General features: G+C 38.5%; 2 protein-coding genes and 1 long non-coding RNA gene across 5 annotated transcripts in view; 2 read left to right on the plus strand and 1 right to left on the minus strand.

Moving 5' to 3' along the window:
- The window catches only part of Or30a (Odorant receptor 30a), a 97,721-nt gene that overhangs the window by 51,390 nt on the left and 18,686 nt on the right, over nucleotides 1-27,645 (minus strand). Inside the window, exon 2 of the mRNA XM_070211601.1 lies at nucleotides 2,072-2,163. The gene's annotated coding sequence lies outside the window, so the exon portion shown is untranslated. The remainder of the gene's footprint in view (nucleotides 1-2,071; nucleotides 2,164-27,645) is intronic.
- Nucleotides 710-2,791, plus strand: LOC138911938 (uncharacterized). 2 transcript variants are annotated; one of them, XR_011417570.1, is made up of 3 exons: nucleotides 710-1,064; nucleotides 1,135-1,404; nucleotides 2,408-2,791. It is a non-coding gene; the product is annotated as an uncharacterized lncRNA (long non-coding RNA). The 2 variants fall into 2 exon arrangements; XR_011417571.1 differs by having other exon boundaries at nucleotides 1,135-1,273.
- DIP-zeta (Dpr-interacting protein zeta) lies at nucleotides 6,157-26,936 on the plus strand. Of its 2 annotated transcripts, none has more exons than XM_017150837.3 (10): nucleotides 6,157-6,375; nucleotides 11,422-12,118; nucleotides 15,724-15,830; nucleotides 17,522-17,738; nucleotides 18,594-18,752; nucleotides 18,837-18,965; nucleotides 23,623-23,773; nucleotides 23,874-24,016; nucleotides 25,669-25,800; nucleotides 25,960-26,936. In XM_017150837.3, the coding sequence occupies exons 2-10, from the start codon at nucleotides 11,785-11,787 to the stop codon at nucleotides 26,196-26,198; spliced, it is 1,611 nt and encodes a 536-aa protein (XP_017006326.2). In that variant the 5' UTR covers nucleotides 6,157-6,375; nucleotides 11,422-11,784; the 3' UTR covers nucleotides 26,199-26,936. The 2 variants fall into 2 exon arrangements, with proteins under 2 accessions (XP_017006326.2, XP_017006328.2); XM_017150839.3 differs by having other exon boundaries at nucleotides 26,020-26,936.

Here is a 27,645-nt window from a genome sequence, read left to right on the forward strand (position 1 = left end):
ACACTCTCTGCAGATGCCGGCAGATCCCCGAGCTCCCTTGGCCTTTAAACACGTCATAAGCTTGTGGGCTGCCATCCTGGCTCAGCTTGGCCTTAACATTTATTGCATACTTTTGAGGGCCATGGCTTATAAAGCACATTCTGAAGTGGCGTAGGTGTACGATGCTCTACCGCATTTGGTCAACATGTTCGCAACATGCAATCTGTTGCAGGTCAGAAATTATCACTTAATAAATAATATGTAATGTTTGATATACACGTTTGAAAAGTTATAAGAATTCTTGAACTTTTACATAATTAATTTACATTTTTAAATGTACATTTTTATTATAATTTATTGAATTTTTAACGCTTAAATAATTGACTTCTTTATATTTGCTTTCAATGGAGTAGAGTAGGTAGAGTATTCAAAACCGAATAAGGCAATAATTAAAATAGTCACATTTCACTCCTGTTGGCATTTGCTCCTTGGCCTCTTTGGAATTTATATTGGGCACTTTTCGGACGTCTTTCTGGCTACAGTTTGTGTGATTTTAACTGGCCTCATAAATTATTTGTAGCCGAAAAAAAGCAAGTTTTAGTGCACACTTTGTGGCACGCCCACAAACAAACAGACACTTAATGTGCCATCAAACAATTTCATGGGCTGTATAAGGCCTCACAACAGCTTTGACATTTAAGCGTGACAAATTTGTGGAAAAGTCAAACACTTTAAATTATCATAACCTCAGGCCCAAAACATAGGTTTGCCAGAGGCGCCGCCCCTCCGTTAAACAAACATTGACCAAAGTCAATGACAAAACTTTTCGGTGCAGCAATAAAAATCAACATTATTATGCTAATTGGCTTGGTTGGGAGCCGTGGAGCGGAAGAAGGAGGCCAAGCCCTGCGGCGCTCCCCGGATGGGTCAAGATTTTAATCTCTAAATTAGTTTACAAAATACGCAAGTATTTTCCTGGAATTTTTTAACCGAGTGCCTTAGGTCAGGTACGAACAATCAGGTTGGAAAAGAATGCCTAAAAGCATGTGGCCCTTATTTGTCTTATAGGAAGACGGAGGCAAAAGGTTCCTTTGTTAACTGCGTAAAGTTTTCACTTGCTAATTTTTTCCTTTTTTTACCTTCATTCTTTTTCAGCCAAAAAATAATAAGTAAACATTATTTATTTTAAAGGAAGCGGCAGCCAAAGCCGTTGCATATCCCCGGGCGTTTGAAAGTGGAAACAATACCGGAACGGAGGAAGTTGGCTTGTCATGGTCGCGGGCAGGACGTCAAAGTAATTAAACAAAAGTAATTAAGATTAGCGGACTCGGAGTAGCTCCGAGTCATCAGCGCGGCTCTCACCTCGCAGCCCGTTGCCATTATGCTCATTATCATTATCATAGTGAGCCGGGGCAGGCGCAAAAGGTAAGGTTGATGCTAAAACGCAACAATATGAAAAGCTCCCTGACAACTTTGACGTCATTATGGCTGGCCATCTCCCACGGGCTCCGTGTATATATATATATTAATGTGGCGTTTCCTTACCCTTTTGGCCCGTCAAGGACTCCTCCTCGGGGGTATTTGGCAAATTATTATTGTTATGAAAAGTTTAGCCGAACAAAGCTAATGATCTTTAAAGATTAGTTTCGAACAAAAACAGCTCGCTACTGGACGCGGGCAATCAACAAGGGGTCACGACCCCCCAGGAACAATCATCATCAGGCACTAAACTTAATCGACAGCTGACTTGCCATATTTCTCCCTCGACCCTTGAACCCTCAATCGAATCGGCGTGCTTCATTAACTCCCACACACTTTCACCGCCCGCCCCGCCATATCATTCCAATCCTTCATTGGCTTAACTCCTGGCTATCATCAACTAAAAAGAAAATCCCTTCGACTCTGATTCCCTCGGATTTGGAACGCTCGCCAAAGTTTCGGCCAACAACTTTCGCAGATATTTGGCTGCTTAAATTATATTTCCCACTGCCAAAGGTCGGGTTTAAGCGTTGATAGGCTAGCGTTCCAGTCCCAGCCACGCACCGAACGAGATTTATTAGCATTCAAAGAGGCATTTTAGCCTGCCGCTTACCTCCTGTGTATGGGGTAATTTTTCACCAGACCAACTTTTGTTTTGATTAAATGAAGCTTAACGAGCGACCGCACAAGCCGAAAGCAAGTGCACTGTGAAAAAGAAAAAATAAATTACCAAATTAATCAGGGAAAATAATAAATATATGTTGGGTTAATATTTTGCAGACCAATTTAAGCCATTTAATCCTAAAATTTAATTTGTAATCTAATCAAATTTATGATGGCCATAAAGCAAACAATATATAATCTAAACAAAAGCTGATTAATTTTTCATTAAATTAAACACCATATAATTAAAGGTCATTTTTAACAACATTTATTTCTCTTACTGCAGCAGCGGCTACGTGTTACTCATAGACTGGTCTTAGCCGAGCTCGAGGTGCTGCCAACTAACTAATGAGCTGATTTACAGCCCAACACGTCCGGGACAAAGGCCAAGGACTGCAGTTTGCCAAAAGGTGAATGGCTGGGGAGTGAGAATCGGGAATCGGGGATCCTACGATTCGAGGATTCGAGGTGGAGCGAGGTCGTATGACAAATGCGCTTTTGTGTTATTTATGGTGACCGCAGGACAAGATGTTCTACGTGCGGTCATTAGGCCTGTAGGCGTTACTGCCTCACCATATAAAGGCAATTTGTAGTGGTTATCGATGTTCTACGACCGACTTTGCAATGCTGGGGGAAATAAAAGTTTGGCAATTTTTAATACACGTCTAAAAAGCATTCTTTATCTTTGAGAGCCTTACCTAAACAATTCTTGTAAAATTGTAATTTGGGTTTTGTCAAATAAAGCAAGTAAACGAAGTTTACAGAAGTTATGCACGTTTATACTTAAGTATTAAATATTTAAAATCTTTCTATATCTTATTTGAATTTGTTTTCCCAGCGATTATCCCTAATTACTCTGTATATATATACCTACTGTAGCCAATCAGGCGAAGGACAAACGCAATCCCGGCGAACTAAGCCCAACTGACAAATTGTAATTGTGTGACAAACAAGCGGAAATCGGCTTAAACTTGCCTTGCCACAAAGGAAATCCGCAGAAGGTGGCAACGGATGGTTTAGGGCATGACTTCCTTTATTGAGTTATTAGCCGCACATCTTGGCAGCTCGCTTTTAGGCCGTGTGGCAAGTCAATTTGTCAGTGGTAAAAGTTCAGTCGCGCTTAGTCATGATTGCTAATAAAGTGCAGACAGATTTTTTTTAAAAGGTGGAGGCAATGATCAACCTATTGACAAGCGAGTGAAATGCTAATTTTCATTTGGCAGCAATGAAAAAGCAAAAATCGCTTTAAATTTTTATACGATGGTTGACTGGGTGATCCTTTTACGGTATTTTCCCATTCCTTTATTTTCAAAACGTTCTATTTAATGGTTTGCAAACAATACAAAATACTCTTTAAATAATTTTTCACAGATTTTCCCCGATTAAATCAGATTAAAACAGAATCCAATTGATTTTTAACTGATTTAAAATACCTAAAAATTATCTAAAATCCGTTTAAGTTACAATCGGGTTCACTTAACATAGAAATTTGCTAAGAGATACATAACATCCTTAAAAATATCAAGCTCCGTTTTAAGTGGAGGGAAAACACAAATATTTTCCCGTATAATAAGCCCTCATCGAGTGCCAGAAAAAGTGAAATAAAAAATGTTCTACTTGCTAGGTGCTAAAGGGCACTTATGCGTAACATTGCGTAAGTGCAGCTGTCAGATAAAACGAGGGGGTGGCATGGGGGGAAAATCGGGGGAAATACAGCAAAGTGCATGCCAGCTTGAGTGTGAAAATTGCTGGAAAAATGAATGCATGCTTACGGGGAGTCAGTTTTGATTCCATTCCATTTTCGACTTGACTGGGGAAAATGGAAATGCGACGTCAGCCTGCGGTTTTTTCAACCCTCTTAATACGTGATGTTATTACGTTTGTTGGCCCACCAAAAAGAAAAGGGACTACAAATCTCCGCCCATTAAACTTTCGATTCTCATCTTAAATCTTGTTTTATTACCCCGCCGATTTTTACACATGCACTGTTTTCTTTTGTAAACTCGTATATCCCAGGAATAAATCTTCCCCAGACGGGCTATGGCGAAACTTTCTCGATAGTATTCCCCAAACTAGTTTACCTCATTTGGGCAGTCCTTAGCACAGAGACCAGACTGCAAGGCATACTTAACCAAAGTCGCAGACAAACTGCAAAAGGAATTGTGAATAAATATATCTACACAGGAAAACAGGAACCAAACTTTCCATTTTCAATTTGCTGCAGACTTTGGCTAAGTACCAGAGAAGCAGGTCCAGCATTTCCGCCCGGTTCTATTTTTTTTTTTTTTTTGTATTTGGTATGGGTCTGTCTACTTTAACTCGCATTGAACTGGAAGAATAACATTGAACAGCAAACAATCAGCAGTCAAAAATTTCATTGTTAAGGCAGCAGCGGGAAAAATAGGAAAACAAGTAGGGAGAAAAACAGGAAAGTTTCGGACAAGGCGTGAAAAATACAAAAAGACTGGGAGAGAGAAAAAAAACTTTTGCCATGGTGAGAAAAACTTTACAAAGCAGCCAACAAAGTGTTGTAATGGCCAGCATCCAAGGGGATCCCCCGTCCAACGCTTGACTTTTGACCCAACGAAGCGAATGTGTTGCAACGACCTTTGTGGCCTTTCCACCCCCTCCCCCGTCGCTTCATCCTGTTTTGGTCACATGCTGGCGCAACAGTCGGCCACGCCCACTCCAAGCCCAGCACCTCTGGGAATCCCCCCACAATGAACTTGCCAAGCGACGGTGCACGTTTCCTTGGGTGTGTGCAGGGGAGTCCCAGAGAGGGGGTCAGAGGGCAGTCATCTTGTCTGCCGTCTAGCCTTGTCCGTTTTAATGTTTTTGGCATTGAGCGATGTCCGTGATTTGAAAGAGTTCATTAAGCTGGTTCAGTATGGCCAACAGGGAGACTTTATCACTCGCAACTCAAATATGTGTATATATGTATCTATCGATCTATCTATCTATTCACTGCAAATATGTATAATATACATTGTATATCACCCTACTTGAAATTAACTTTAAAGCTGCTTTATATTGCTGAGATTTCTTTGCCAAATGATTTGAACTAATTTCCTTGAAAAAGTTTATATGTTAAACTAAGTAAGAACGTGAAAAAATTTAAAGTTAAATTTATTCAAATAATATATAAAGATTTTTAGGAAATAATTAAGCCATAAAGCCTCTTTAGAATGTAAATAATACAAAAATCAAATAAATAAATCCAGAAGTAAAACCTTATGTGTTAATTATAACAGAAATAAACTTCTCAATAAACTTGCCACCAATTGACCAGCTTTGCTAACTCAGTCAGCCATGAAACGCAATTATCACCCTCAATTAGATGGTCCTGCATCAGCGAAAAGCGAATAAGCAGAGCTTGCAAATTGAATATCTCAAATTAATTGCACTTTTTCGTCCACAAACACACACACAGAGGGACTTAAATAAAATGCAAATAAATTTAATTAACTTGTCTAATTAAATATTTGCCTTCAAATAGCAATATGCAGCCAGTCAACAACTCCGTGTTTTGATTTTGTTTTCATTTTGGCTTAATTCGATTATTATTAAAAGGGTTCACAGCCGGAACGAGCCGAAAGGTTCGACAGCGAAATTGGCTCGCAACTCGAACATCGAGAGGTGGTTTTGGGGCATGAATTTTGGGGGTTGGCGTTTCCGGGCGAACTCTGTTAACATTTTTGTCGCGTGTTTTGCGGTCTGTTGTTGTGGTTGCGGTTGCACGCAAACTGCAAGCCCCCGAACACAACAAGGATACCGCCAGCCGGCAACAATAACAACCAATGGACAGCATCCTGCGTCCTTTGGTTGGCTTAAAACGAACCTCCACTTCGGCTCGCTCTTTCGGCCGTCGGCTGTCGGCTCGTCCCGGCCTGTTATCACTCGTCCAAAGCGGCGTATACGTAACAGCACTTTTCATTCGTTGGATTTTCATTGCTTGTTGTTGGTGGAAGCCCAGAGACCGGCTCTGTGCGAGCGTTGAGTGTCCTCGGGAAATCAGTTTCGCAACGGATTCTGCACGAAGCGGACGCGTTTTGTTCACAGTTTTCCTGAAAACGTTAGTGAAAGATCACGGCTAAGGGAAAGTCGTACTCGAGTGCCATGTGATCAATGCAAAAGTATGCGCACCTAACTTAAAGTGATCGTGTATTTTCATTTACTGTACTTCATACCAAAATGGCACAAAATGTACACTAAAAACTCGTTTACATAAATGTAAAACTAAAAATTAAGAAGCTTGTAAGCAACACTTTTAAAGTTGACGATATTTAAATATGTTTGGAAGAAGAAGAAGCTTGAGAATCGTTTTTTTAATAATTTAGACACACTTAAATAAAAAAAAACATCGATTCTTGTATTTCCTAAATTTTAAAGAAATTCTAGATCAAGAGAAAAAGTTGATCACACACGCTTCGGATGTACTTTTATAAATTTAAAATAAATGTTATGTTTTGAAAGCTTAACCTTGTAAATTTTAGAAAGAAAACTTTTTAAAAATGCTAAAATATTATTTAAATAGTTTACTTGTAAATGAGAAAGAGCTTTTAGAGTCTTTTAAGCCCAGATTTTAAACTCATTGCTGTTTAATTAAACTAAGCCCTAATAAACTTAAATCAGAAATTTTGCATTGCGATCGATAAAGGGGATAGAGATAGTACAGATAAAAAATATATCGTTTTATATAAATGTTATACTTTAGGCTATAAGTGGGCTTGGTTTTCAATATAAGATCAAAATGAGAAAAAAGTTCGGATTCGGAGATTCCATTAAGTCAATTAATGTCTACTATTTATTTTAGTGCCCTTTATTCAAACAAACTCTCAAATTGCTGAGCACCATTTTAACGTTAACCACAACTACAATCCAAACCACACTCACATGTCACTTGTGAGACACTCGAAATGGGTAAACAATTAACAGTTAACTCTGCTAATGCACATTTCATGCCAACAAAAAGTAAACAAACAGCGAGACTAACTCCATGACCCTCGAAGTCCTGAAATCCCAAAACCGGCAAACACGCACACACAACGGCACTCTTGAATCTCTGAAAAATTCCCAAACAAACTTATAAGCGAATAAATGAATCCACTAGAGTTCACTTTGGGACAACTCGCAAAAAGAAGTTGAAGGGGAATTTTGTTGGGATTGATAAAGGACTGCAGTTGTTGGCACTGCAACGCAACGCACAACAGACAAACACAGCCGAAAACAGCAAGGCAAATATAAACAAAGAATTTAGCTTAAAAATACATTAACCCACTGCAATCATGGAGAGCCGGGATATGCAGGGAAAAGGGCCAGGACCCGTCTGCCAACTGCTGGAAACTTGCATACGTAATGGGGTAGAGAGAGTGAGCGCGTGCGAGTACAGTGAAGATTATCTAGTGGTGGACTATATAAATATTTAGTTTCAACTTATATCAAAACATCCTCTTTGAAGACCAAAGCTAAAATATTATTTCTTACCATTTATTTTATTTGAAATTGCAGTAGCGGACAAATAAATCTGATATTCTCTTCAACTATGGGCGGCTAATATTATTTCTTACTATTTACTTTATTTGAAAGTGCAGTAGCGGACAAATAAATCTAATATTCTCTTCAATTAAAGCTTTTAATAACAATTTTTTGGATTGTTTCAGTTTATCATACAAATAAATACAGACACATTTGTTACAAATGATTTATTAATTACCTTGGAATTCCAACCTTCTGGTGACACGGAATTTGTTTCTTTAATTTTTGTAGCATTTAATAATTTTTATAAACAATGCTGTCAGCAGTTATATTTTACAATCGATTCATCATTTAAATATATATTCAATTTTTTATTTACATTCGAGAAATCTAAAGAAGCTTACTTACACTATTGGACTCAGTGTCTATTATCTTGCATTTAGTCCCCACTGTAGAATGGGTTGTTTTGCATTCAAGCATCATTGCAGATCAATGGCAATATAGAGCTCATGCAGTGCGAGTAAGACACGTAGTCACACAGAGAGCAGGAGAAGGATAGAAGACTCCTCGATGTCAGCTGTTTCCGAACTTTTTGTCAGCAGCCCGGGCCAGGCTTATTGCCTCTTTATTTATTTCCATCTTTTTTTTAAATTTCTTTTTGAGTTCAGTTCTGTATCGTTTTGTTTGCTGGAATTTGGTTTGTCGTTTGCTGCTATAACTTTACAAATTGTGTAGAGGAAAGCAAACAAAATTGCAAAACAGTGATGCTGTCGATGATGATGATGACAAAAATATGGATATTTTGTGTGCTAGAGTTTTGATCAAAAGTAAGAATTTATTGATGCGTTTATTTGGTAAATATGAGATTTTAAATTGCCACTTTTTGTGCAGACTTAAAACAGAATATAACTTCATTCATTTGTTTACAAATGGAACTCAATAAATGGTATATTATGCAAAAATGAAGCAAAGTAAACATACATTATTACATTGTCATATTTAAAAGTACGGTAATTACTTTGCTAAAACAAACATTAAAATTAAAAATATTTGAAATTTAAATGGACAGGCATTCTATCAGCATTTAGGATGTCCTCCCCTGTGCGACTTTTAAATACAAATACATTTGGCCACAGGTATACTTAACTTCTCCTTCCCGGCAACCTTTTTCAAACTCACTTTTTTGCCCTCCATTACCATGGAAATACGGACGTTAACAGCTGTCAAGCATTAAGCGGAGCTTAGGAGAAATCGCCTGAGGACATGGACCAATTTTCTTATGCTGATAATTTACACAGTGGCCAAGTCGAGGCTGTCAGGGCTTATTATTGTTTTCACAACGCCTTTTAAATATTTTTAAGCTCAACTAGAAAATACATAGGTAACGTTTCTAAGTGCCACTCTAAAATCCTTGTAACTGGTACGCTTACTGTAGTGAAAGTTTATTTTAAATTCATTAGCTTTCATATTATAACTGCATAATTTTAATTCACATCCGTTCGGCTAAACTTTCGAAAACCCCACAACAATTATAAGCCAATTTGTTTTACCAAAAGTTATCATTCAAAAACAGAACAAGCCAAAGCCAAACACTAAATAGCCTCATTAAATTTTAATTTCCTAGCATAAAAATAAAGGAAAAACACAAACACATTTGGAACAAGTTTCCCCCCAACAATTTATTAATTTAATTACAAACACTTTGCCAAACTCATAAAAAAGTGCATAAAATTTGTTGGACTTCTTGTTCTTGTTTTTGATGGTAAATCTGTTTTGGTCCATACCAAAAAAGCTTCATCATGTGTGAGTGGCGAAAGAGGAGGGGAGGCGGAAAAAATTGCTTAATTTCATAAGCGAGTCATAAGGGAAAAAGTTTTGTCTCTCTGTGTCTGTGTAAGTGTTTGCCAAGCTGCGTGTGGACCCCACAAAAAGCTGAAGGCGACACGCTTAAAAGCCATAAAAAATAAAATTTTCCTACATAAAGTTTTGGATGAGATGGCCAAGAAACAGCAACGAAACAATAGGGGAATGTGCGTGACACAACTATAATGCAAAAAAATTGGGAGTTTAAATGGCCACATTAGGATTGATTTCGAAATGGTTTATTTTGAAAAGCCCATAAATGGACACCTTAGGGAACAATAAAACCTGATTACAATTCAAAAATTCTTATTAATTCTTAATATTTTTCAAACCAAAATATTTATTTAGGAATAAACGATCTTTTCTGGTTTTTTTTTTATAAAATGTTTTATAAAAATATGTTCTTTATGCTCACGTTAGAGTAAGAAAATTTGTCACATTATTTTATCAAGCCGAAACAAAAATATTTCCTTTGTCAGTCGTATACAATAGCTACAAGCGAAACGCACTGTATTTGAGCCATGGTACCTTACCCACATTTCTGTTAGAGAAACTTAAGATATGCATTATAAAATTGACAAAAATAAAGTTGTAAAAGTATAAAATAAAGCCAGGGAAGGATGGAGCAAACGAAGAAACCAAAACTTAAGATAAACAACAAATGAAAAGAGCATTTAAATTAATTGGCATAAACTTGGCTGTCTGCACATGTGGTATAGAAACTTTTATTTTGCCGACATTTCCTGAAGTTTGCAGACTCTAGTACCTTTACATGCTTTCAAAGATAAATTATGTATTTTTGTACGATTTTCGGTTAGGCCTTTCCCGACTTTTAATTTTGTCCACAGATAAACCTTATAAAATAGGAACATTTATCAACTGGCCGCCAGAGGGCGCTCAAGTTCCTGCTTGCGAGGCAAATCTTTATGACTTTTTGGTTATTCCGTTGACTCTTTTTCCTTTTTGGTGGCTTAAACTTTGCTGCAACACGTGCGAACCGCCTACGTAAAGGGGGCGTGGCAGGCAGCTAGCATACGGCTCTATGGCATAATATTTTGCCAAACTTTATTGAATTCCCCAGCAAATCTGCATGGCATCTGTGTGCATGCGTTGAAAGTTACTAGACAGCAAACAATTGGGCAGAACAGGGAAGTGGGAATCCAGTGCATTGAAAGCAAATTTATGGGTGCTAAAGTCAAATGGAAAACTCAAGAATTAAGGCAGTTTTTTCATTTACTTTTCGTATGGAAAAAAAGTCAGAGTTGAAAGTTAAAAAGAACTATGCACAACAAAAAATACAGATTTTTTTGCAACAAATATATACTCCTTAAAGAATATTTTCTTCTAAAAATCGGATTAAAATATATGACAATTAAAAACAAGAGAGAACGCTATAGTCGGGTGCCCCGACTATCAGATACCCGTTACTCAGCTAAAGGGAGTGCGAAGGACATGAAGATAAAAACTTTGATCCGCCGTAACTTTTTAACGAATGGTCCGATTTAAAAAATTCCTTCTACATTTCGATAGGTATTCATAAACACAATAAAACTGCATTTTTACTTTTCCTAAATATTGAAATTTTTAAAATCGTATACAAGCGATTGTGGGCGTTAGAGGGGGCGTGGCACTCTATTGAAACAAACTTGCGCTGCGTAGGAACTCCTAGAATCTGCATGCAAAATGTCAATCTTCTAGCTTTTATAGTTTCTGAGATCTCAGCGTTCATACAGACAGACAGACAGACAGACGGACAGACAGACGGACATGGCTAGATCGACTCGGCTAGTGATCCTGATCAAGAATATATATAGTTTATAGGGTCGGAAACGCTTCCTTCTACCTGTTACATACTTTTGCACGAATCTAATATACCCTTTTACTCTACGAGTAACGGGTATAAATATCCCAATAAAATGATTTAATATTAAATTTAAATTTTAAAACCTACTTAAATTGTAGGTGTGGAAAAATCAACTTTTAAAACTCATCAAATTATATCAACCATCATCATAAAATGGTTTTGCGAGATTGGTTTTGCTTAAACGTTGTACATATTAAGTGAATGCCAAAGTAGAAAAAAACAGGAAAAAATTCTGAAATTTGGTAATTGCCACGAGCCAAAAACTGCGATAACAAAACCGTGTGAAAAACTTCGAACAAAAGCGAAAACACAAACAAGCCCAGAGGCGTTTTGAAAAAACCAGCGTGGCTGAGAGGTGGTAAAAACTGAGCCAGTAGATCCGAGAGGATGCACTTTGGCCAGGAGACGAGGCCATCATTGGGGCTCCTGGCTGTGGCTGAGTCGACCGCAACGGCAAGTTGATGTTGCCCCCGTCCTGGCATCTAATTGGGGCCCTCCTCGTGCTCGCGGCAACAGCGGGGGACTCCACCAACAAGATCATCTTGCCGCAGATTCTAAACGGTGGCGTCGGCGGGGGCGTTGGAATTGCCCAGGGCAAACATCCGTCCGGCTCGAAGACCGTGTCGGTTGGAGCGGTTCCAAATTTCGGAGGAGCAGCAATCGGAGGAGCGGGAGGCGGAGGAGGTGGAGGAGGAGGACCTGTGGCTGGCAGCGGAACCGGAAGCACGGTGGTCGGGAGCAATGGCGTGATTGTGGCCGGAGGCGGGGCCAATGTGCCGACTTCGAATTTAAACAGTGAGTATCTGCATAACATATCTAAATGAATATTAAGCTCGAGTAATATTGCACTAAAAAAAAGAAATTTTCTAAATCATTTAACAAATTTTTAGAATTTCCACCATTAGTTTAAAAATAGTTTTAAAAATCTTACAAATGGACAAAAATAGTAAATGATTTTATTCTGTTTAAAATAATTTGTATTGCACATATTTTTCACAATTTCCGATTTTATTTTATTGGCCAATATCCTTTGAGTTCCCGCTCTTTATCAATGTATTCCACAACACCATGTTTACACCCCTTGGATGGCAATTTTGTAGGCCAGTGTAAATACTGCAATCGCACTTTATCCTTATCCGCGATTGCCTTTTGGCTGCTTTCCGACTCCCGCTGCCTGATGCCATCAATAACACTCTGATACCACGTAGGCGACCGACACACCCGCAGCGAATCATATTTGCACAGACAAATAGGGGAAGGGGGACCAATACCCACAGATTGAAAGGAGAGGCAGCCCCAGGGCAAAGGTGATACAAGGCTTTATGCCAAAAATTGAAAGCCACCGGGGCAGAAGGGACAGCGTAGGTAGCAGTTCACAGGTATCCTCGTGCACACAAAAAATATCATTAATATAAGGTAGTATAAACTTAACGTAAAAGTTATTTTCTATGTTACAAAAAAAAATTAATTAAAATTAAATCTTGAGCGTTTTTAAAGTTATAAAAAAAAATAAATACATTTCCATATTAAGATTACATCTTTTTTCTGAGTAGGTTAATTTAATTGGCACTTTACAATTTTTGGAAATTAAATTTCATGTAAATTTATAAAGTTTTTAAAGTATCACAATTGAAAAATGTGTACATTGTAAATCGTTTAGGACCAATTCCGAACGAAAATAGTTCTGAGTGTGCCAGTGTGAGCCGTGTGACGGGGAAAAATAAATCCGGTATGGTGACAGAGCCGCGGGGTTAACACGCCTCCAACTCCGATTTGCCACTCGACTCCTGTGAGTGCCGGCTGTCATTGTTCTCAGGTGCAGCGGCAACAAAAACAAAAGAAACAGGGCCAACAACAGCAATAATGCCGTTTAACTGCGCTCAAAATTCATTCAGGCAGCGCAATTTATGTCGCAACAGGCGACATTCACCGCATCATCCTCATACTCATCCCCATCCGCACTCGCATCCTTATTCACATCCTCGGCGACATCCGCCCACTGATTCCACGTCCTGCTGCATCGTCTCAACTGCCGATGGCCAATATCATAGCCAGCGTGTTTATGCATTGCGAGCTGCGAATTTATTCATGAGTGGAGCACCTTAACTATGCAGGCAAAAATGCAATATCAACTTCAATTAGGTGCTGAATATTTAGTTGAAGGCATTCATGACATGAACAGAGAACAGAATGCATGGTTGCATTGTGGCCCAAATAATAAGCTTTTTATGCATACATTTTGCGTTTTTTCAGTGAAGATAAATATAAACATTATAATATAATTTAATCAATTATAATATAATAATAGCTTCAAAATTTTTAATAAAAGAAAATATTTTTTAAATAATTAATTTAATCGTTTTTCCTGAAAAGTAAAATATAATATTAGCTCTTAGTTAACAAGGGAATTAATTCCCATCGTTTTAAAAGTCAAGTTTGTTACTTTCCCATAACTGTCATCTCTATGAAACTTCTCATTTGATTGTTTGTTGTCTCTGTTTTAGGGCGTGGTCGGGTGGGCGTTAGTGCCGTGGCGTCGGAAGGCTGAGACCTCAACAAAATTTATATGCAGACACGCGCTCTGGCGCGAAAATTGCAGCTGGATGAAATCCCATGATTATGCAGACCATTTTCCCCCGCTGCCAGTGCCATTGCGTAAACGTTGCCTGCCAGACTTGAAACAAGGGGTCATAGTTTTTGCCCTTTGGTTTTTTCCATTTTTTGTCACTATTAATCACTCAGAAAAAAAACAACATAATGTGCATATCCTGGTACTAAAAGTTACATATTGTTAATTTACGAAATCTCCTGAATATATTTATAGGCAGATATTTATCCTATTTATTTAATATTAGTTTTTTTTATTCACAGTCATTTAAGATATTCATTTTTTTCATATGAGCTACGCTGTAGAATTTATCAATTAAAGAAACCTTTTTTCCATAAAGTTTATTTTGAGTTTCCTCAACCAAACATGTCAATAACTTTTTCTGCGCACGATAAAAAACAAATAAGACTTTTAGTCAATTTATGCAACTCTTGTGTTATTGTTTTATAATTAGTTGGGCCTTACAGCAGTGTGCGGTCAAAAAGGCGGAGTGGTTGGGATATTGTTTGCATCGCCCATGGCTTCGTGGAGTCAACCAAATTCTATTGACTTGTGCACATATCAATTCGACAAATGTGCAGCTCCATGTGTGCGAATTCAAATGTTTGAGTTTTAGTTCATATTGTACATTGTACATATGTACATTGTTGATATGACTGGCAGGCACACACCGGTCATCATAAATAGCTAATTAAGCTAAAGCAATAGTTCGAAACCGTTACTGGGTTCTAAAATTAAGTTGCCCAAATGTAAATTGTGCAATCGCGAACTCTAATTAAAATTGCCATTTTCCTATTTTCAATTAAAAGATTTTTCCTTTTAAATTGAAAATTTGCAAAGAGCTTTACATTTTTATTGAAATAATATTTAAATCGTACTGAAGTCTTACTTTTCAAATAAATAACCGACTTTATTCACTTAATGCATATTCACCAATGCATATTCAAAAGTCTTTGACTATCCCTCTGAGCGCATTTTGGCTTCATTGAAATCGTGTGATTTGTTATGCATAATTGTTGCCTTTTCAGGAATGCGATTAAATAATTGCAACTCAAACAGTTTAATTGAATTGGCAAAGCTATTTCGTTAGGCTATCATGCTCAAAGCAAACAAAAATTGAATTTCTCTATTAAATATTTGCTTAGCTCAACTAAATTAGCAGCTAAATGAATGAAGCCAAGACTCCTCCCTTGTCCCCAGTGGAGCATCAATATTTGTCTGAATAATAAAGGAAATGCTGTTAGGAATTTTCCCAGTTGCTTCATGGCGCAATTTAAATGCATTTCGACAAAATTGTACGGTCACTGAAAGTTTAATGAGTGCAGCTGGACCAGCGAGTGAAAATTTCCGCATCGAGTGTCACAAAAAAGAGTTTAACTTGTTGATGTTTGAGCAAATATATATATGCGAAATTCACTACACACGAACATGTGCTTAATTATATTTGTACATATTCGTTGTTGTTCGTTTTGCCCGCGGGCATTCATTCCCGTACGGCAGCAGGAATAATGAGTCAATGCAAAAATCAATGAAATAATTATTTTGCACCCCCGAAAGCCATTTTTCGAACCGCTTTCGCACCTCCAACCCCGCATGCGAATCCAGAAACATTTTTACAATTAATTTTGTGCGCATAATTGATTTTTATGGTTTATTTGATTATGCAAATTCATGGGCAGCATATTGACATAGAACTAAGTCAAATAGGAATAAAGTTGAATAAATATTTTATGCACTAAATTAAAATAAATTAATTGTCAAATGTCATTTTTTTAATCTTTGTGCTTTGCAGTTGTCGTCGAAGAACCCGAATTTACTGAATACATCGAAAATGTAACTGTACCTGCTGGACGTAATGTTAAACTCGGCTGCTCCGTTAAAAATCTGGGCTCATATAAGGTGAGATAAAACTGTTTTACTACTGCATCGTATAGCATAAAAAGAAGGTTAACTAAAATGAAAACAACATAGGAAAAATCTCAGTCAGAACTAAAGCTCTATGATAGCGATTTCGGGAGTCTGAATATCGGAACACAAAATATCATTTTTCATAACCAAAAAATGTTTTAAAAATATTTTAACATTTTTGCCCTCATCTTTGTGGTGTTAAATTTAAAACCGCAGTTCAACTTTGCTAAAAAGTGCTGACGTCGAATCGGTTTGTTTTTATGCATCATTAGCCGTTTTCTTTTGGCTGCAAAAAGAAAACCAAACAGAGCAAGAAAAGCGAAAGGACCACGAAAAATGGGGTTGTACGAGGGACGTGAAATGATTTATTAATTAAGCAGCTTGTAATGAGTGCTAATGATTTGATTACTTGGCATAAAAACCGTGTCTTAAAAGATTAGTCCGGGAGTGCATAGCAAATGAGCTGGCAGCGTGATGAGGGATGAGCTCACTAATTAATTTTCATTGAATGCAGACTGCAATCCTCACAAATCAGCCATTCACTCCATTGAAGCTACCCAAATGTCGCTGCTTTTGACGGGGCTTAAACAGATCATTACCATGAATGGCTGGAGCGGCTTACTCGCACTGACTACTACTGACTTTGGGCATCATTAGGGGACACTCAAGGCACTAGATTCCGGGCTCAAGTAGCCATCGTCTCCACTGGGCTTGTTAGCGAGTTGGCTCCTAAAACCCATCCAATAGTCTGTCGGAACGCAGGAAATGGAATCAAATTGAGGTGTAAATGAGAGCAACAAGAAAGTGTGCAGCAAAAAGAAGAACGTGCAGTGCATGCAAGTAAATGGAAAAAACCCTTGCAAAATTCCTTGCCAAGGTAGAGAAACCGGAGAGACCCGGTTTAACTTTAGTCGAATGGCATGTTTAAGTAGCTGGGCGTCTGTAAGTAAGGCTCCGTCTCCTTCTATATTGGCTGCATGTAATTCATAGCTATCACCACACACATAGGACTCTGTGCTTTTCCCTTTCCGAACATCCTGGAACTTGTAACCGGTTGCGTTTATTTTTATATGCGACACTATGATGCAATTTTCTCGCTTCCGCTCTCTGCCACCCATTTGCACCCCCATTTTTTTGCCTTCTCCTCCATTTTGACTGGTGATGCTGAGCTGTGAAATTGCTGGGTGTTCCATATAGTACGTGTGTAGTGACAGACCGAAAAAAAATAAGCGGACGTTGGGATGTTATTAAAAAGTTCCGGTTTCCCTAAGTACCTAGCCGTGGTTGAAGGTTACTAAATAGTTGGTAAAAAAAGAAAAAGCATTTAAATTTTTTTTGTTATCCCCGGTTAAAGCTTTACATATGCCAGGAATCAAATAAAAACACCGTTTAGTGATGTCAGAAGTTGGGATGGCACCTTTAACATAAAATATCTTTTGCAACTAAAAAACAATACTTGGGTACATTTTCTGAAGTCTGTTTGCTCCTTTGTCAAAACATTTGACAAGTTCTACTCTTCATAAATACAACAAAATACCTCAAAAATCTATAATAAAGTTGGGGACAAAAATATGACATTTAACTTCTCTTTTGTTAATAAATTCTCTTGATTTCTTTAATTTGATTGTACATATTACCTATATGAAAAACCCATATAAATATTTTACCAATTACTCTTTCAGGTCGCCTGGATGCACTTCGAGCAGTCCGCCATTCTGACCGTTCACAATCACGTGATCACGCGAAATCCGCGCATCAGTGTCACGCACGACAAGCACGACCGGCATCGCACGTGGTATTTGCATATTAACAACGTGCACGAGGAGGACAGGGGTCGGTATATGTGCCAGATCAATACCGTGACGGCCAAAACGCAGTTTGGCTACCTGAACGTTGTCGGTAAGTTATGGGGAATCTAATCAGGGCGGAGTAGGTACCTTGGGGATTTTCCGGGGGAGCAGTGAGGCCCACGAAAATCCTGCGCAAATACGCGGCGAATTAAAAAATAATTTATGTGCCTTAAAGCCGAGTGCAAACATGGCCAAAACAAAAACGAAAACGGGAAAAAGCCGGCAGCAAAGTGGAGTCCGGAGTCGAATCCTGGAATCAGGACGAGGGCCAGTACCCGGAACGGAGCACAGTTCAGTGAATCCTTTGGCCAGGCGAAATTATTTTCCCTGCCTGGGCAAACAACAAACAAATTATTAAAAATGCATGCGATATTTGTGGAAAAGGGAGCGAATGCGCGTGCTTTTAATTAAAAAATGTGAGAAAAAGAAACAAAATTATGGGCGAACAATAAAAGAAATTAAGGCAAACTTTAAAATCATATATGAAAAATTATGAAAAATAGAGCCACATTTACATCTAATGAAATTTAACATTAAAAGCCCTTGTAATGGTATTAGCTTAAAAGTAAACACCTGCATTTTTTTGTTTGCCAAATATTGAAAATTCATTTAAAAGTGGAGCAATTGTTACGAGCGTACAATTTACAAATAAATGCTTTTCGATTTAAGCGAATAATGAGAAATTGCAAAATAATTGCTCTGCGAGTGGGGGGGTTCATATTAAAAGCAATTTCCTGATGCCAAACAAGAGTCAATGTGTGCTGTCAAATATTTATCATGCATAAATACGAGGGCAGAGTTCAATTTTAAATGGTCGCTGACTGCATGTATTTAAGAGGATTACCGGTGCGCAACAGTTTAGCGGATATTGCTGATTATTCGTTTTTCCCCTGATTTTTCACAGTTCCCCCCAACATCGATGACTCGCTGAGCTCCAGCGATGTGATTGTGCGGGAGGGCGCCAACATTTCGCTGAGGTGTCGGGCGAGCGGCAGTCCCAGACCCATTATCAAATGGAAGCGCGACGATAACTCCCGCATAGCCATCAATAAGAATCACATAGGTAAGTGCGGATGCACTGCATCAATCATTTAGTGCTGTCCCCTGTCATTTCCCATTTTCATCATCATATTCCCCCCTTTTCCAGTGAACGAGTGGGAGGGCGACACCCTCGAGATAACTCGCATCTCCCGACTGGACATGGGCGCCTATCTGTGCATCGCCTCCAATGGGGTTCCTCCCACGGTTTCCAAGCGCATCAAAGTCAGCGTGGACTGTAAGTACCTTAGATCAGAGTGGCACACTCACAAAAAGTTATCAAGTGACCCATTCGACCCCTTAAGTCACTGCCTATATAGCCACGGTAACGAGTTTGTTTACTATTCGAAAACGCGTCCACGAAAGTTGACTAAAATCGAAATACAAACGTTGTTGTTTCTAGTCATACTCTCTATTTTTCCTTTCTGGCTTTCAATTTATTTTTGTTACGTGCGTACTGGGAATTTTATTTTGCTTTTAAAATTGTCGGGTTATTTTTTCTGTACCTCGTGATTCGTTGCCGCTCATATTTCCATTTGTCGGCAGCGGATTAAAGTCGGACCTTCAGATATCTAGGAAAAATTGTCAGAAAATAGTTTAAACTACTATGGAACAAAACATATTTATTTATAATTTTTCAAATTTATAATAATACTAATTTAATATTATATGTCAAAAATATCTCAACAGTTTTAAATTATTTTATAGATTATGTATGTTTTCATCTGCTTAAATGAGCTGGTTTCCATAATTAAGCATTTATGCATTGTTAGCTAACATTTTTTATTAAAAAATATTTTTCTATAAATCGAAATATATTTTTAAAAATTATTTAAGAGGAAAAGTAATTTTTAAGGCAGTGATGTTTCCTATTTTAATATATTTTAAGTATCCATTATTTTAGTTAATGTTTTAAAGCATATAATATTAGTTTGCAACTCTCTTGTCCCAAGAGAATTTTTCACTGAACACACATGCCTTAAAGCTGCTTTTTATGTGCCAGTGTAAAGTCCCCACAAAAGTCCCACAAAGAGGCCCATGGTTACGACTTTTTTCAATCGGAAACACACTTGTAGCTGCTGCAGTTAAACTACGGCAGCTGCACAAAAAAGAAAAGAATAGACGGAATCAAATCACTGCGTTTGCCGTTGTGCACTTTTTTAAGATTTATTACGGGCGACAGACACATCACATGTGCTGTCAAGTCCTGTCACGCCCTGGGCGGTTGGAAGGTGGGCGTGGTCGTGGTCGTGGTCGTGGTCCTGGTCGTCACAGAAATTTGCTCGTTTGCTGTCACTTAAAAATGCCGCAAGCATAAATCTATTTTTGTTTTGTACACGACATTCGCTGCTGTAACCAAACAAACCTCCGTCGAACAGTGGTTCCAATTCCCTGCTCGCAATAGTAAACCAAACTGGGCCGAAACCAGTTCCAGTTTCCGTTAACGGTCGGCAGTGGCTAACCTCTGGCCAGCGCAAAAAAGACAGCAGTACAAATTACACTTGTGTAGGGGAGTCGCAAAAAAATGGGCCAAATACAAATAGTAGAGTCGAAAATACCTTGATTGCTGCAGATGGCCTGCACAAAAAGGGGATTTGTTCAATGTGTGTGCGGATCCTGTATATAGAATTGCTGTATCCAAAACGCAAGAGTGGCAAAATTGTTGACATAACTAAAATTTTACTAATATTTACTAGTTTTTTAAAAAAGAGTTTCTTTCAATAATTTTAATCGTGTTCTAATTTCTCCATATCCGTTTAAATACCTGAACATTGGAAAGCATTTACTTGGCAATGGTATTATTACAGGTTTCTCCCATTCACATACGTCCATTGATATCCTTTTACAATCGACGATTGCTCAGACAGGAGAAACGATTCCAGACGCAACTTTTAGTGCGACAATCAAGTCAATGCCATCATTCCCATTTCGATCCACACACTAATTCCACAAATATTGTCCCAGGATTTTTTCAGCATTGTCCCTTCGGGGAAGTGCAATCAATGGTCCACAACCGTTCGACAATGTCCTGCCACTTGAACAGTAATCCTCTCCCTTGGCCATCTTCCAACCCCTTAACGAGGCTTCATTAACGGCTAATTTTCAAGTTGTTTACACTCACAGTCAGCTCACCTTTTTTTCCAGCCATTTTCTATGGAGCCGGGCGGAAAGAAAAGAATGTCACTCAATGTCCAATGGCCACCTTCCTTCCCCCAGTTGGGTCTGAAATTATTGTTGACTCAACGCGAGTCGAGTCCTTGTGGCACTTAACAGCTGCTTGACTCGCCTTCCTGGCTTCTCCTTTCGCCTTTCGCCAATATTGTCGCCACTCAATTGTAATTTAAATCAGTGCCCGAAAGCAGTGGAGTGGCGGCGAAGAAGCTGTTATCCCGGACAAATGTTTGTCCTTTCATTTCTTTCACTGCGACTCCAGTCCCCCTTCTTTCTGTGTGGGCAATTAAAATGAACGGAAATAAGGGAAACGACAACTTCAAGGTGATTTCAGCTTGACTTTCGCTTAAGCTCCGCTCAAAAGTTGTCTGGGGAAAAATGAACAGAAATTATATCAATATAGAATATCTGTACTGCATACGAAATTAGTGGGGAAAATGTTTCGTTTTTGCCTTGGACGGTTTCTTTTGATTTCCTTGGGATTGGCGCAGGTTAAGGGTCGTTTGCAGCATATGTTGCTCCTTTGCCGGCGAACTTTTCTGTTCCGTTCTGTTCCATTTCTGTTTCGGTTGCACAAAGGCAACAAATCAGTATGCAGTCAGAAATATGTACACATAAGGCCGCTCTTTCTCTCTTCGGAACCGGAAACAGAAACTGAATTTGTTGCTTCCTGCTTGCTAAGCAACGCACGCCACAAAAATAAACTTATGCTTGTGTGTATCTGTGTGTCCTGGCCAAAGGACATATGCAAGCTGTCACAGTTGTTTTAACAAATTGTTCGGGCTCTCTGTGTGTTTGCCCTACCATAAGTTTGAAAAATCCAAAGGAAAAATGTTCGTGTTTATATTAAAGAATCTGCCAATCAAAATATTATTGCTAGATTGGAAAATCTGAAAGCAGGAGATGAGAAATGGGATTTTGTATCTCCTCTGGCTGGCGTAATTGGTGAAGAGATCTCTCTTTGAGTGGCCACTAACCCACTTGACCCGACTCGCTGACAGGCTAATTAAGTTGCTCACTTCGTCACACTTAAGCTTATTTTTATTAAAAGGATTATACCCATCCGGTTTGGGCTCTGGGCACCTCATCAAAAATACAAAAGATCCACGGGATACTTTACATAAGCATACAGAAAAGCCAGCAGGACCGACGCTAATTTGTGTCCAAGCTGATTAAAAATTCAATTGGACAAAGAGGGGGGCAATCCTTTGCTTTCCATGCCATTTTTCGTTAGCCTTCAGCTTAATTGCCAACTCTTGGTGGACATAAATCAACAAAAGGTAAAACAGGCAGACAAATGACAAGGCAGGAAAAAACTCCAGAAGAATATCCATTGTGCCCCTTAATGATGATGGGCAAAATGCTGATGACGATGGATGCTCGGATGCCGACAATAACTATAGGAAAAACGTAGTGCTCGAGTGTTCATTAGTCCCACTCTCTTCCGGCGACATTTCCCCATTTAATATCTTAATTAAAAATGTGCGCCAAATGCGCCTGAAGTGCGGCATTTTTTTTATGTTTCGTTTTTCGAGGTGGCAAAGGTTGGATTTCCATAGATGTCCTCGCACATAATTACAAAGGTGCAGGCGTCGCAGGCTGGCAGCCAACTCAAGATGGGAAAAATCTCGAATAATGCTATTCATAAGATTTCACTGAAAGGAAAATAGTTTTTGTTTTTCGTTTTTTCGAGGCTCAAGAACTTCCTCCGGGCGACTCGTCCTGACTTGCAATTTAAATGAAAATCAGTCTGAGGAGAAGATGCCTGCTTAAATCAAAACTAAAATGGAGCATTTGCATAAACCTAAAAACAGCAGGCGAAAAATCTATAGGAAATATAGGTACGCATCATGAGCGGATTCAACGGGGGTTTTTAAACAATTTAAATTAGGTTGCTACCTATCCCCATATCGATACTTTCTAATTAAAATAGCTTTAAATCACACCACCTGAGTGAAAGGTGGTAGGAGCGTTAGTATACCAAAACCACTGGTTCGAAACTTAGTGTATTCTTGCATTGTGTGAAATTAATTATTATTTTATCATCACAAAATTGCAGGCTGCACCTCAGAATCGATTCCTTTGTCCTGTAATAAGGTGCAGTGGTTTAAGGCGAACTAAGCAGATGACAATAGGCCAAAATAATTGACCATTTCTAAAGCATCCGGTCAGACTGCCTAATATGTAAGCAATCGGGATCAGCATTTAATCCTTTTAAGGTGATATTGTTTACATAAGCAACTTATGGGAGGAAAATATAAGTATTAAATTATAATTGACTAATTTGCCTAGAGCGAGAGAAATGTGGATATTGGTAAAAGGAGCATATTTATCCCCATGAATATGTATCCCACCTCGAGTTAAAAGTGAAAAAAAAAATGTGGTATTCAAAAAGTTTGCAAAAAATGCCCCCCACCAACCAAATCCTAGATCCGCCACTGGTATGCATATATAGTTTTTGGTCTTGAAACTTGGTTGTTGGTCAATATAAAATGCAAAAAAACTTTAAAACTTTGTCAAATGAATTATAAACCACAAGTTGACCACCAGTTTTCTTCAGTTTTCTTCCGAGTTGAGTTTATGAATTTGCCGAGTTGAACTTTTTTGATTACAGAAATGGGTGATAGCAATTTTACGACTGAGAAATAAAAATATTTTTTTAGTGATTTTATGCAGGGTCTGTACACCTTCTATTTGATTTGTATGAATTGTGATCATTTCAGTTCCTCCAATGCTGCTTATACCTCATCAATTGGTTGGTGCTCCAGAAGGTTTCAACGTGACCATCGAATGCTTCACCGAGGCACATCCCACATCTCTGAACTATTGGACACGTGGCGAGGGACCAATCATCCACGATTCGCACAAGTACAAGTGAGGAAAAAATATTAGTATTAATTATGAATACTTAAAAAGAGAATAAATAACTTCATATTGGTAAACGTGGTTTCTCTTCATATTTTAACCCTTTTAGAGTTGAAGCTACAGTCGGATTGCCTGCTTATAAAACCCATATGAAGCTGACCATTATCAATGTGTCGAGTGGCGACGATGGCATCTACAAATGTGTGGCCAAGAATCCCAGAGGCGAAACGGATGGCATTATACGATTATACGGTGAGTGGAAAACAAGTAAATATTTCAAATTGAATTAGTTCAAGAAGTCATAAAATACAAGAAACCAACACTTTCTTAAAGTTCTACAATTGCCCGTTCAATCCCAACTAATTAAGTTCTCAATGTCCAGCGGGTCTAATAAAGGACTCGAGGCATTGAAAAACTACCGCATTGGCCTTAACACAAATTGACAAATCTAAGCCATTTAGATGTTTGTCCGTGCCAGGGACAAAGCCAAATGAAAGGCCGAAATGAAACGGGAGAGAAAAAACCTCGGCCACATCCGTGGCCTGACTTAATTGCCTGTCTGCGAGTAGAGCTCAGTCTCCTCCTCTGTACTATGTAGAACTCGGCCCGAATGAACCGAAATGGTCGCCCGAAAATGGGGTAGGACGAGCTCGTTGAGCGGCCATAATCAAGCTAGTGAAAAATCAAGTCACGTCCCTCTACCAAGGTGTGGAATTTTCGGCCAGGCTGCTCTGGCTTATCCTGGCACAAGGAGCCACAGAACTTTCCTTCGGCCCCTTCAGTCTCATATGAAACTTGGCTTTAAAGTTGATATGCGTGTATGTGCCACAAGATTGGTAGCAAGTTAATATCACGTATTTAGTTTAATTACGTGATGGATTCGATGCAAGGGAACGATTTTAAGTTATCGATTGGGAAATGGTTATTGTTGGGCAGTACTGAGATTAAAGTCCACAAGAATAACAAACGAGAAAATGTAATGGAATATTTGAAACTAGTTCTTAAAGCAATATCAGTAGGAAAAAAGGCCTTAAAAAGTTTTAAGTTCTAAACCAATAATCCGTTTAACCAATTTCCCATCCATTGATATATTAATAAATTTTAAATTTCGGGAAATGGCCATCAGAATGCCATCGCGCCCAAAGGTACATTGCATATTAAAATATTTGCCGAATATAGCATTGATTTTCCAAAATGCCCGGGCATAAATTTCAACATTCCAATTATAATTTCAACAAATTGAAATGGGAAGCGACCGAGCCAAGGGGCTTTAATTATGGACAGTTTTCCGCGAGGTTCCGCAGAGTGTACAAAAATACATGTGCATATTGACACATTATTATGAAAATACAAAATAATTAGCATTTTGCATAAGCCACTGAGGCGTATGAAATGCCCGACAAGAGACAACTGCAAAAAATATTCAGAATGAGACAAATAAAATCAGTAGAGTGAGACTGCATCAAAATTTAAATAAGTACAAAATGGCGGAATTCGTAAAAAACAAATGGTACGAAACGTGCTGTAAATGGCAAATTGAAAAATGTAAATTTTATGAAAACAAGACCATTTTTCTCCAATAGAATATTTATTGTTGCTATTGTGCAGCGATGTGGTGAGTCAAATAAATGCAAAGTAAATGAAAACACAATACAATCCAGTGCCACAACAAAATAATGAAACTGTCCTTTTACGGGAGTCAATTGTGATACAATTTACAAAAGCTGAGCCTATTATTTGTACTATTAAGTAGGTGTTTTTAAAGCGGTTTATAAACTGGCTTAAAGATTTAATTGTGTCATTAACAAATTCCATTTTTAAGGAATTTTAACCTTTAATTAGTTTATAAATCACATTGATTAAATAATAATTATTAAATTTTATATTTTTCTCTTTTTTTTCAGTATCCTATCCACCAACTACTGCCTCATCGGGTCTGTACTCCACCGATTCGCATTGGGGAGAGAACGGGATCAACAACAACTATGCCTACGGTGGCTCCGACTCCACGCGATCCATTTATGCGCAGGATAAAAGTGAGTGGATGATAGCTTAACATACCCACAGTATTCTTACTATCCCCAAGCACCCTAAATATATCACTGAATCACTCTTCCCCTACTCACACGATTTCTTCGGCTTCTATTTGTACTCTATTTCATTCCATGCCCACCATTTCATGGCCCCACATTCAGATACGCGATATCAATCGAATTTGAACGAAATCGGTTTATCTGAACAAAAATCCTTCCTAGATAAGACGCAGAATCCGCTGTTGGCCAGCGGCAATGCCAACGAGGCGGATGCGGAATCCAACGGATGCGGAATCCACAGCCCTTCGATGGCCATTGCGTGGCTATTCGTCGTCGTCTCGACATCGTTGTTAACAATCCGATCTGCGGTTGGTTCTAGCCCTAGCGTAAGTCTATGTTAGTTAATGCAAATCTAGCCTAGAGTTATCCATTTCAACTATGTATGGGATTAGCTGGTAAGGCTTCACGTAAAGTTAGCGAATAAAGTATACAAAGATATGTACGTGTAATCGACTAGTCCCTAGAAAAACAGACCCTAATTACGATCCGCCCTTCCCCCATATATATACCCACGTATATGTGAGACACCAGGCCCAACTGAGCTTGGTAAGCAGACATATGTATAGCCATCAATCACAAACCCCTCGTCGGGAGTCTATATACACTCATATCTGCATCTATGTCTAGGAGGTAAGATAAAGCAACCAACCAAAGGGTAAATGCAATTTCATTTTGCTTTCAATGCTGTGCTTCAAACTGAGAAAGTTTCATAGTTACCACATAATATACCACGGTCTATATAAATATGCATACACTTCTATATATTCGTGCGTTAAACGCTGCTGACTCACTCTTGCATATAAGATTACAGACACCTAATATTATTATTATGCATATGCCTTAAGGATTGCAAGCTGAAATGCAAATTAAACTTAGAAAAATAAGCCACCACACACATATCGATCATGGAAATTGTTTAAGTAAGCCAAAAGTACCGAAACACGATAACTTTTTTGTAGATATAGTTTGAGTTGAGTTAGGGACACGTTTTTGAAATTTCACAAAAAAAACTTTAAATATTTCTTACAGTTAGGTAATCTATAAAGGCCAAAATTCAATTATATAATTTAATAATCCTTGTTATACCCGTTACTCGTAGAGTAAAAGGGTATACTAGATTCGTGCAAAAGTATGTAACAGCTAGAAGGAAGCGTTTCCGACCCCATAAAGTATATATATTCTTGATCAGGGTCACTAGCCGAGTCGATCTAGCCATGTCCGTCTGTCCGTCTGTCTGTCCGTCTGTCTGTCTGTCTGTCTGTCTGTCTGTCTGTCTGTCTGTCTGTCTGTATGAACGCTGAGATCTCAGAAACTACAAAAGCTAGAAGGTTGAGATTTCCCACACATATTCGTTGGCTTCCTACGCAGCGCAAGTTTATTTTAGCCGAGCGCCACGCCCCCTCTAACGCCCACAATCGCCCACTAACGATTTTAAAATGGGTCCTGCGCCCACATCTTTAAAGATTTCCGAGAAGTATAAATGCAATTTTGTTGTGTATATGTATACCTATCGAAATGTTGAAGACATTTTTCAAATCGGACCATTCATTAAAAAGTTATACGCAATCAAAAATTATATATCTATCTCCCTCGCACTCCCTTTAGCTGAGTTACGATTATTAGTCGGGACACCAACCCGACACAGCGTTCACACTCCCTTTAGCTGAGTGACGGGTATTAGATAGTCGGGACAACAACCCGACTATAGCGTTCTCTCTTGTTTTAACTCGGTTCATTAAATATATCTGCTGCAGCTCATCAGATTAAATCTCTTTTGGTCATCAATTT

Source organism: Drosophila takahashii, chromosome 2L, assembly GCF_030179915.1.
Source record: "Drosophila takahashii strain IR98-3 E-12201 chromosome 2L, DtakHiC1v2, whole genome shotgun sequence".
NCBI lineage: Eukaryota > Metazoa > Arthropoda > Insecta > Diptera > Drosophilidae > Drosophila > Drosophila takahashii.